General features: G+C 33.2%; 1 protein-coding gene across 2 annotated transcripts in view; it reads right to left on the reverse strand.

Annotated features, from left to right (window-relative positions):
• Window positions 1-11,635, reverse strand: part of LOC128986039 (uncharacterized) — a 43,004-nt gene that overhangs the window by 18,155 nt on the left and 13,214 nt on the right. For both annotated transcript variants that reach the window (XM_054406127.1, XM_054406126.1), the window contains exons 3-5: window positions 10,946-11,057; window positions 5,663-5,736; window positions 500-639 (exon numbers count right to left, since the gene is read on the reverse strand). In XM_054406127.1, the coding sequence (XP_054262102.1) occupies window positions 500-639; window positions 5,663-5,736; window positions 10,946-11,057 (326 nt within the window). The remainder of the gene's footprint in view (window positions 1-499; window positions 640-5,662; window positions 5,737-10,945; window positions 11,058-11,635) is intronic.

Here is an 11,635-nt window from a genome sequence, read left to right on the forward strand (position 1 = left end):
ATGAGATCCAGACAATTGTTTAGCAAGGATAATCAATGTAGGCTGTAAAGGTTTTAACAACTCAAGTTTGAGACTAAGCCACAACAAAGCGAAGCAGGGTTGGCTAGTCATAATTTTTATTTAGTCCATCACTAAGCCAAATTTTAAAATTGAAACGATTGTGGTATTTTACTGATAACTTTTAGTTATTTTCACAGGAAAAGTATACTTAGCCTGATTGCTTTTCAGATTTTTTGAGATAATTTTGTTCACACAGGCGAGCTTAATCAACCAGTAATTTATATATATATATATATTGTCTTGTCTGTTAAAATTTTTGAATGAGTTCATTATTATTTCAAATGTTGCTTTATTTTATTACTGGTACATACAATTGTGGTAGATGTTGGTGAGGCAACTGTACATACCTATCATGTTTGTAAATTATGTACCAAAGTGTCAGTCATGTACACATTAATTAGTAGTTTATATAAAAGATTAATTAATCTACAACGCTTACTTTTTGCTGGTTTTCCACGTAGTTTCGCTGCATCTCAGTGAGAATTTCTGAAATCGTAGCTTCAAGACTGTACATGGATCTCAGTACGTTTGTAACATCTGGGTGAAGCTGTTCTTGCTCTATTGATTTTGGTGAAACAGCTGGAAAACCCAAAAATCAACATGAAATGTATGCTGAAGAGTCATGTGGGCCGAGTAAACACCCAGACATGACACGCCATTTTTGTAACGCCATTTTTCATTATACATCGTGTAAATTGTTTATTAAATTACTAGTATAAAAAGGGAATCTATATATTAATAGGCAAGCATGTTTCATTAAAACCTTTTTCTCAGCTCGCGTTCATCGCAGGTAAAATCTACGGATACCGTAGACGCTGGGCTTAATGGGATGCCATTCTGGTGAGGAAACAACAACGAAATATAAACAGAAAATCAAAACAAAAGCAAAAAATTCCAGTGGGGTGAAATAGAGAAGCCTGTACCTTTTCATTAATAGCAATGTATAAGTTGTCACTAGTTTTTTTTTTTTTTATTCGTCATAGTTGATGTAAGGCACCAACAGATTATGCTGATATTAATGACTACCTAATTTCTGTTGAATACACGATGATTTTTACCAAGTTAAACTTTTTGAATGACTTATTATGAGCTATAGCAACTGTTATGACCCATCAACTTTGTCAGCAACAAAAAATAAGGTAGAAAATAGAATTTAAGACAAGCATTCAGTGACTGGCTCACACAACTACAACATGTTTTTCAATTAAAAAATGGCGACAGCTGGTCCATATATATGGGATGTCTACTTCAGTACCCAATAGTGAATACGGTGTACATTACATGTTTTGGTCGAGTTTTTGACCACTGGACGACCACTAGTAGTAATAATTAGGTAGAAAAATTGCAAATCTAATTGAAGAATTTCTCTACAACATCCAAATCAGTATACTCTCTCTTATTTGTAGTCCAGTGCAATTAGATTATGACCCGGACAAAATTGATAACAGGCTGAAAATTGGTGGAAATGTTCAGAACAATGTCCTGAGTGGCCCACACAAAGTCCCAAGAAATCCCAGTTGGGGAACGGCCGCCATTTTGAAAAAACTGCCGCCATTTTGGAAATTTTGATTTTTTGCTGTATCTTTTGAAGTAATTGTCCTAAAGACATTATTTATGTATCAAATTAAACGTTTTGGGCTCATGTATGAGGGTAATATACAATTAAAGAGTTTATTATGTTCTAAGCATAAATTGTATTTATATTAACCTAAAAAATATCTATAATAATGATATAGAAACGGTTATGTCCCCCCTTTTATACGAATTGTGGATATTTATAGGCATGCAAGGTGGATGCGATGCTCCCTGGTGTGGATTAACGTCCGCACTAGTGAGTACTATGACTATCCGCAGTACTATCCTGATAATTAGACCAATTCGTTAATTACAAGGAAAAAATGTGGTTCGGATTCCACTTTAAACTGTAGGTCCCTTAGTTGCCATTAGCTATATGGGCTATTAATTAACATCTGTGTCTAAGGAACATGTCGGCCTTAGTCACTAACAAGACTACAAGATTGCGCCACTCATCCTACACTCATCCTTCACTCATATTTGGTTAAAATACGCACATAGTGGCGTCCCCATCTAAAATAATTGATATAAATATACAAAATATATACAAGATAAGTTTTTTCTCTTTCTTGCACCTCACAATGCTTAGTCTTTGGAATTGGTTAGATATAAATATAATATCCATTTAACTATGACAAAGCTTTAAAGAGGAGACAACTAATACAGCTCATGCAATTATTGCTGCAGCTTTGACCACGATCTTTCATATCGCCCCTGCTGCTCGACCTTCACAGACGGTATGGCTCAAAGTTGCCGTTAGACATTCTATCGTAGCTCGGAGTTTGCTCGACATACAAGAAGGTCAATTATGAGACTTCGATAGCTGATAATGTCTCACCTTCAATAGATGACGGAGCTTACGTTCATTATGTTTTCGACAACGCGGATTACAACGTTAAAACACTTGATGGACATGGTACTCTTCACGCCATGGGTGGCATTGAGTGCACCAGTCGAAATGTGTCAATGCAAGTGCTCCTATACCACGATCTACAATCCCAAAAGCAAAAAGTGTCCTTCTATCTCATGGCTTTCAGCCAGTGACACCTTACCATTGTCCGCTTAAGCCTAGGACATCTTTAGTAGTGTTGGGAGATGTCAGTACAGCCCTTTCCAAACCAAAAATAGTTGTAGATGCTTGTCTTTCTGACACCCTATGGCTCATCACCACCAACTGAGTGACAAACCAAGTCCACGTTGAAATTGATTCATGGATACAGTACAACGACCCTTATGGTCTTAATTGTACCATGGCTACTGCACTGGACACGGATGTGCCAACCGCGCTAGTTACAACGAAGATTACATCACCGACAATATTATTTATACTCCGTTCAAACAGCCGTGGCACCTGACGGATTAGGAGACCCCATGGAAACCCTTGGGGCCTCCTAATCCGTCAGGTGCCACGGCTGTTTGAACGGAGTATAACAGCGAGTAGTTACATTATAGTTTATATGCAATATTAAAATATAATGGTAATCAATTATAGCAACTATATCTAAATGATTCTATTTTTCATATCGGAACGAACAAAATTATTAATTGCTTTTTGAAATTTATTTTGTACTTCATTATTAAATTGTTGCTTTCTAGTCAAGATTATATTTCCTGTTACCGATGTTGCTCTGCTCCTGCCATAGATTTAACCAACTCCTGTTCTGAATATGAGGTTTCAACTTACTACAAGATTCCCGTACGTAGAACGGGCAAACAGCTAGTAAATAAATAAATAAATAAATAACAAATTACAGCATTTAAGTGAATAAAAAGTCAATACCCCTCTTCTATAATATTTTCTAAGTGAATATACAGAGATGTCCTTTTTGGCGGTCGTACAATCTTAGCAGGGAGTTTTTATTTTATGATTTTGAAATTTTTAAATGTTCCCCAAAAAGGGGGGATTTTGGGGGCAACTCAAAAATTTTAAACGTAAACCCCCTTCAAGTGACATCTTATTTTAATGTGTTTACAAAAACTTTATGAATGGTGAAAACCAGAGTTTGCTATTTCATCTTTATCAAAAAGGGTAGCCCGTCAAACGTTATGGAAAATCAATGGTAATATTGGTTCGTAATTGTAATATTGGCTACCATTTTGGACAGAGGAGAATACTCAAAGATTTTAAAATCATAAAATGAAACTTCCTGCTAAGGTTGCATCACCACCAAAAGGATTACTCTGTAATATTTACTTAGGAACAAATTAGAGGGGGGGGAGTTACTTTTTACTACACAAGAAAATTAATGTAACAATATCGTCAATAAACTTTTGATGGGCTACCATTTTGGATAGAGAAGATATAGCGAACACTGGTTTTCACCATTCTTTAAGTTTTTGTAAACACTTCAAGATAATGTGTCACTTGAATAGGATTTACTTTAAAATATTTGAGTTGCCTTTAAAATCCCTCTTTTTGGGGGACACTCAAAATCATCAAATGAAACTTCCTACTAAGATTGCAACACCACCAAAAGGATATTTCTGTATATTTACTTAGAAAAATATTAGAGGAGGGGGGGGGGGGTCTTGACTTTTTATTCACCCCTTATTTAACCAATTCCATAGTGAATTGCAAGAAATGTCAAAAGGGTTAATGGCTTTAACAAGTCAATTAAGAACAACAGAAAAAAAGCTTCATTTTGTAAATATTTTGTAAATTTGTATCATTTTTATAGATATATTTTTAGGTTAATATAAATAATGTTTATGCTTAAATCGTATTAAACTCTTTAATTATATACTACCCTCATACATGAGTTGAAAACGCTTAATTTGAGACATAAATAATGCCTTTCGGACTATTACTTCAAAAGATACAGCAAAAAATCTAAATTTCCAAGATGGCGGCAGTTTTTTCAAGATGGCGACCGTTCCCCAACTGGGATTTCTTGGGACTTTGTGTGGGCCACTCAGGACATTGTTCTGAACGTTTCCACCAATTTTCAGCCTGTTATCAATTTTGTCCGGGTCAAGGTCATTTTTTGTCTAATTGCACTGGACTATTTGAACGATCAGGGGCCTTTTTGATAATAAAGTACAAACTAATATTATTAGTAAATCAGCTGATCGCCCAATGCAAATCTAATGGAAATTACAAGTTACAAGTTGTAACTTGTAGTTTATTATGAAATGGGCCCCATAAGTTATTTATTAGAATTGTCACCATTATTTTATGTCACATCAACAATCTAATGACCCAGCTGTTCCTGATCATTAGGCTTTTAAAAGACACTGGCTAATGAGACAGCTGATATTAGTCAGTAAACAAAGCTACACATATCTCACTACATTCTACGTTCATATTATTAATATTCAGCTGTACGTCGCTGTCATAAACTAACGATTAGCCATCCAAAGTCAATGGTCATATGCAGGCGGCTGTCAAAACAAGAGAAATCTATTATTTATTGATTTATTGATTACCCCTTAACTATTATTATTTATTAATACAGTAGAGTCCTGTTAGTCCGAAATGGTTGGGACCGGACCCATTTCGGATTAACAAATATTTTGGATTAAAGGTTTTTTTTTAGAAAATTTAAAAAAAAATTTCATTTTTTAAATTTTTTTTGTCTTAGGACGCCAGGCCCGGGATTGTTTTTCACATTACTTAAGGCTAAACCTAGTGGCTGCAGCATTATCACTTAACAAAATCCATTTGTGATTTGGCGGGATTGGAAGCCGGGACGAAAAAAAAAAAATGTTAATAACAAAAATGGTGAAATATTTACTAAAATACTCTACAAAAAAGTCTATCTCGCCCGGCCACTACAGAATACTTTGACGAGGTCCAGCTAACTGTGTTAAAAGTTTATTACAATTTTTTAAATATTTTTTGGTTTCGGATTAAGAGGACTTTCGGATTACCGAAGTTCGGATTATCGCGACTCCACTGTAGTGTCAACTTATGGTGCAAGAGTTAACCCTTGGCATAAACAGTAACCTCGATCAATGCCAAGCTATCTACAAGATTGGCAGAAAATTACAAATTGAAAGAAGTATTTTGAATAAAATTCCCACATACCTTTAAGAGGTTTTACTTCAACTCGAATCCCTTTAATGAAATGTTTTTCTTGAAGCACAGTCTTGACTGATTCACTGTAAAAAAAAACATGGTGATTAGATGTTACTGGGTTGCATTTTTTTAAGAGACTTTTTTACAACATATTGGTCTGTCTTCAATCTCTGGGCTTAAAAAAAATAACCAGCTGATCTTAGTCAGAAACAAAGATACACATCTCATCTCATTCCCTTCTGCATTCACTTTAAATTTAAAATATGCATCTGAGAAAGTTGGTCAGCATCACTGGATCTTTGAAAGTGTACTCTTTAAATAAATAAAATGCTAGTAGGGAAACCCAAAATGACACAGAAACAGATAAACTGATAAGACTGATCATGTCTTCAGTACAGATAGCTTAATGTCTGTGACTAGCGACTCAGTGAGTGAGCTATTTTCACAATAACAGTTTTGTATTAGTCAGCTGTAACTAATGCGATTCGACGTACCTATACTGTAAAAGGGTGCACAACTTGCCTGTGCTACCATTTATCGCTCAGAAACTATGGCATTTCTAGACAGTTTTATTAGTGGACTTCACTTCCATTATTATGAAGATAAAAAATATTAATTCTATTTTGTTAAATGGCTACCATTTTCCACATGGCAGTCCAGTTCAAAATTTCTCAACAAAACTTCAATAATTGTTTATGACTGATATAATGCAATTTAAAGTTTTATTTGTTCTTATTAGGCATTATTCCTTTTGAAATGTGAGTGTATTAGCTGTAAAACTTCAATATTTTTCCAAGGGGAAAACAAGTTTTTAGCAGCTGTATTTTGATTATCTGACAACACAATTAATCTTCACAAATTAGGTTACAGTTGTCTGAACATTGGGTAGAATCATGATGTTTTTGGTTATATTTACATTTTGCCTTTGAAATGATTCCTATCTCAATTTCTGTCTATCTGTCTGTTATTGTGTCTGTAAGTTTAACTTTACAATTATCATAAAAAAATAGTAAATAGAGAAATTGAGAAATTGAAAGAGGAAAAATTATTTACGACCGAGTAAGATTACTGGAGACTCGTGTTTGTAGGATTGCAAAGCAGAAATCATGTTTTTCTAGCAAGTAGTTTCCAAATTTTTAATTTTGTTTGGTATCAAAATAAAAATAAAAATTTTGTTTTCAATGTTTATAAAAATTACTAAATAACTGAGCAAAGCTTTTATACGTTGACTCTTATGCATTTCATCATACCCAACTCCTCCAAGAGAGGCTGTAAAGATCGTTTTTAAATGTTGAGTGGTGATGAATAGGCCTACCATATTAGTAAATGCCAACATCTAAAGCATAAAAAAAATCTGCCAAGTGGGTCTCAAAGTTTCAATATTATCCTTATGGAAGTATTATTTGACATATAAACAAAATCATTAAATAAGCTGTTAACTTTTAAATGCAGTACATGAGGAAATAGCTGATAGAATAATAATTATTGGAAGTGTAAAATTCATCGTCAAGCTTGTTATGTATGAGGGCGGGCTTTTTAAGTAAGGGTGGTTTTTGCATATAAATCCTGTTCTTTTGTACCCCGCAACGAGGCTCCTCACCACTTGCTGGTACCATTTGTGAACAGAATGGCATCACTTGCAGCTCTGTAGCTGACATGTACGCTTCACTGTGTGTTATTAAAATTGTTTACACCATCGAATCTCCTGCCGCCTGCGAGATAAAGTCAGTAATATACATTTTTTTACTACAAAAACATATCCGATGCTGACATTCATCGCCACTCGTTTTATTTCAATGTGTGAATTATTCTCGGTTTTAGTTTAAACAAGATTTATTATTTATAATCTACAAAACAGGTTAACTATTACAATTATTTATAGCAGTGTTCCATATTTTTACCTTGCCAACCCAACCTTGTTAATACTGTAGAACAAAATTAAGTTATTTGCCTCACGACGAACATTATATAAAAACAATACAATTTATTAACAATGTCCAATTGGATTTTTATAAAACCACAACCATGTGTTTTTTTAATGTAAACAAAATTTATCGTTAGATGATCGTTTGATAACTGAATCTGCGTTTTTTTGTGTTTTCATTTATACACTTTCCATCAGAGAAAGTAAACACTTTTAAACAAACTACTTTGGGCTAGCTGCATGAGTCACTGACGAACTGTGTTCATGAAACTTATAAGGGTCACAGGAGATCCGAACAACCACACGTGGTAAGAACAAGGCTTTATGCAGTTATCAATAAACAGAAATGGTAGAAGCCAAATTGTTTGGGTTGAATTGTAACTCTAGGTTATCACTGTACCGCCCTTTAACCATTTATCGCAGTCCTGATGGAAATGTTGAAATTTTTTTTAATGTCATAGAAAAATTGTTAAGTCACATTAGTTGGTTAAATAAGCAGTCAGTTATATGTGGTGACTTCAACATGGATTTTCTTAGCATTGAAAAAGTTCCTGTGAACCTTGTAAATCTCTTTAATATGTATGGTTTACAGATGAAAGTTACTGAGCCTACTAGAGGGAAAAGATGCTTAGATAATGTATTTACATCTTTAAATGACAACTTTACAATCAATGTAGTAAACAGACATGTTAGTGATCACCTTGGACAGGTTTTTAAATGTAATTTTGACAATGTACCTGAAAATTGTTCTACAGAAAACTTTAAAACAATAACAAAGATAACTGATGAAGGGATTAGAGAATTCAAATTCTATTTAGGAAAAGAATGTTGGGAGGACGTTTTTCAAACAAATGACATTCATGTTAGTTTTAGAAATTTTATAGATACTTTGAAATATTATTTTAGTGTTTGTTTTGTAACTACCATAACTAATAAAAAAGTAAGTTATAAGAAAGCCCAATCAAAATGTCAATGGTATAATTTAGAGCTAAAAAAAATTAAAGACAGATTAGATTTGCTGTATGACCTCTCAAAATCTACAAATATTACTTGTTATAAAAATGAATATATGGAACTCAAGATTGTGTATAGGCGTAAGATTAAAGAGGCAAAAAAACAGGCAAACGTTAGCTTTATTAATAATGCAAAAAATAAAACAAAAGCGTTATGGAGTATTGTAAATAAAAATAAAAAAGGTACTGTAAATAGTAGTAAAAATAATTATTTTATACCAGATGAATTTAATGACTTTTTTATTAATGTTGCCAAAGATTCGATTAGCCCTAGTTCTTGTGTAAATAGTAACTGTGATTTCAATTTATATTTAAGTAACCTGATTGTACCTGATAATATTAGTGAATTTAGTTTTAAGTTTGTAACAGAAAAGAATATTATAGATGTAGTTAGGCAATTAGCTCCTAAAAAAAGTCGAGATCACTATGGTTTGACTAATGCTTTGATTAAGGAAGCCATTACCAGTTTTGTGTCTCCACTGACAGTTCTCATTAATAGTTGTTTAGGACAGGGAATATTTCCTGATGTTTTAAAGATCACAAAAGTGCTTCCTATTTATAAGAAATGTAAAAAAGAGGATATAGGTAACTATAGGCCTGTTGCGATTGTACCTGTTTTATCTAAGATAGTGGAACTAGTATGGAATATTTGGAATCCCATGATTTGATATGCAAACAACAGTTTGGATTCCGAAAAGGTCTATCAACAACTCAAGCAATTATTTCTTTGGTTGATAAGGTGCTAGATTGTTTTGAAAAAAAAAAAGACTTTGCTGCAATCACTTTCTGTGATCTAAGTAAAGCCTTCGATCAAGTTTCGCATACAGTACTGTTAGAAAAATTAAAGCACTACAATATCAAAGGTGTGGCTTTAGATTTATTTAGGTCTTATCTGCAAAATAGATCTCAGTATGTGGCGTTAGGAAATAACCTGTCTCAATGTAAACCTGTAACCTGTGGAGTCCCTCAGGGCTCGGTACTTGGGCCATTATTGTTCTTGATAGTGGTCAATGACTTAAGTGTAAATGTCCCTACAGATATTGTTTTATACGCAGACGACACCACGGTAATCACCAGGAGTTCAGACTATAGTCAACTTTTAGAAAACTGTGAGTTGAATAAAAATGTTGTTGAGAACTGGCTCACAGCAAATAATTTAATTCTAAATAAAGATAAAATATCAACTGCAGTATTTAGTCTTAGAGAAATTCCTGAGATGCCAAATGAAAATCTGCACCCAAAGTTTTTGGGACTAACTTTTGATACTACTCTAAATTGGCAATATCATGTTCATTTGGTAAAGGCAAGGCTTAGTTCGAGTATATTTGCTATGAAATGCTTGTGTGGTGAATTGAATCAGAATTCTTTAATACAGGCTTATTATGGACTATTTCATAGCCATTTAAGGTATGGTTTGATTGTTTGGGGATCTTCTCCTCATGCAAATGAAGTTTTTATTATGAAAAAAAAGTTCTTAGAGTCATTGCTGGTGTAAATATGTGGCATAGTTGTAAAAATCTATTCAAGGAGTTTAAAATTTTGACTTTGTTTTCTTTATTTATACAACAATGTCTACTTTATATTAGAGCCAATATTCATTTATTAGACTGTAGAAAAGATGTGCACAGTTATAATACTCGTTTTTGTAATAACATTAATTTGCCAAAAGTAAGACTAGCCAAGACAGATAAAAGACCAATGATGATTGCAATTAAGTTGTACAATAAGTTACCATTAGATATAAGACTGCTTAGTGATAAGGATTTTAAAATTAAATTAAATTATTTTCTATGTAAAGGATCATTTTATTCTATAGAAGAGTATATGTCAAGACAATGGACTGTTAAGGACTTCTGTTGAATATTATTTATTTATAAAATTGACGTGCCAATGTATTTGCATGAAATATTTTCTGGCTGAATAAAATAAAGTTCTTATTCTTATTCTTATCAACCAAGAGGTTTTAAGCTGAAATATAAATATAGGTATCTGAAAAAGACAAATAATGATATCACTGTCTTGACTTCACTTAATCAGGAAACAATATTGACTACTTTAATCACATTAAATAGTTTCTCTACAAATATTGTCTCCGTTCAAAGTTGTAGATAAAAATAATTATGAAGTTTGATGGTGAGAGTCGAAGAAAAAAAAATACTTTCGACATCCATCCTCGATTTCGTGGATGCCTCTACAAACGCCAGCTATTAATTGGGCATATTTATTTGTACATCTTCATTTCTATGATTAATTGAAGTAGTAATGCAGAGAACAACACACTTAACAACCAAATCGTACAGTAGTTTTATAGACTAACTTACTGTAAAAATACAAATTATGTTTAAAATAACTTACGGATTTTGAAAAATAACATTTCCATGTTGTTTGATATAACTGCATGACCTTACATGACCATAATTCTTGAAATAATTCATTATGTGTTTTTTTGGGAAATCTTGAGGTAATCCTGAAAAAAGACAGTAATTTCTAAACTCATCGACTTCCCTTTTGGATTTTTATATTTAGAATTGTCAGCTGATTATGAATACATGCATGGCAACATAAAAAGTACAGTAATTGCCTCTTTTAATAAAAGTTAGGTACCGGTACCAAGTTTCCAATTTTCATAACTAAAATAAAACTAGCATCAAAGAATTAGGTTGGTTTGCGGTTAGGTTTCTTTGTTTTTATTTTATTGAATTTCAGTGGGAAATGAAGTTTGTAAGAGGTATTAAAAGGAAAACGAGATTGGATAGAATTAAAAGAGTTGAGAAGAAGAATAGTTGAAGAAAGTTTGAGAGAACCGAGTAGAGAAATCGAAATTGAGATGGTTTGGCTACAAGAATGGAACATTATAGAACCCCCAGAAAAATGAGTGAGCTTCATATGAACGGAAGAAGACCAAGAGGAAGACTTAGAAGAAGGTTGATTGACAAGGTGAGAGTTGTGGAAGCAAGAGGAGTGCAGTGGCAGTATGTGGAGGAAGAGGAATTGTGGAGGAACAGAAAAAGATGGAGAGGTCTAGTAAACACCCAGACCTGGAGA

The sequence above is a fragment of the Macrosteles quadrilineatus genome, unplaced genomic scaffold, assembly GCF_028750875.1.
Source record: "Macrosteles quadrilineatus isolate MER2022 unplaced genomic scaffold, UCM_ALF_1.0 Scaffold_2__2_contigs__length_208266976, whole genome shotgun sequence".
In the NCBI taxonomy this organism is placed as follows: domain Eukaryota; kingdom Metazoa; phylum Arthropoda; class Insecta; order Hemiptera; family Cicadellidae; genus Macrosteles; species Macrosteles quadrilineatus.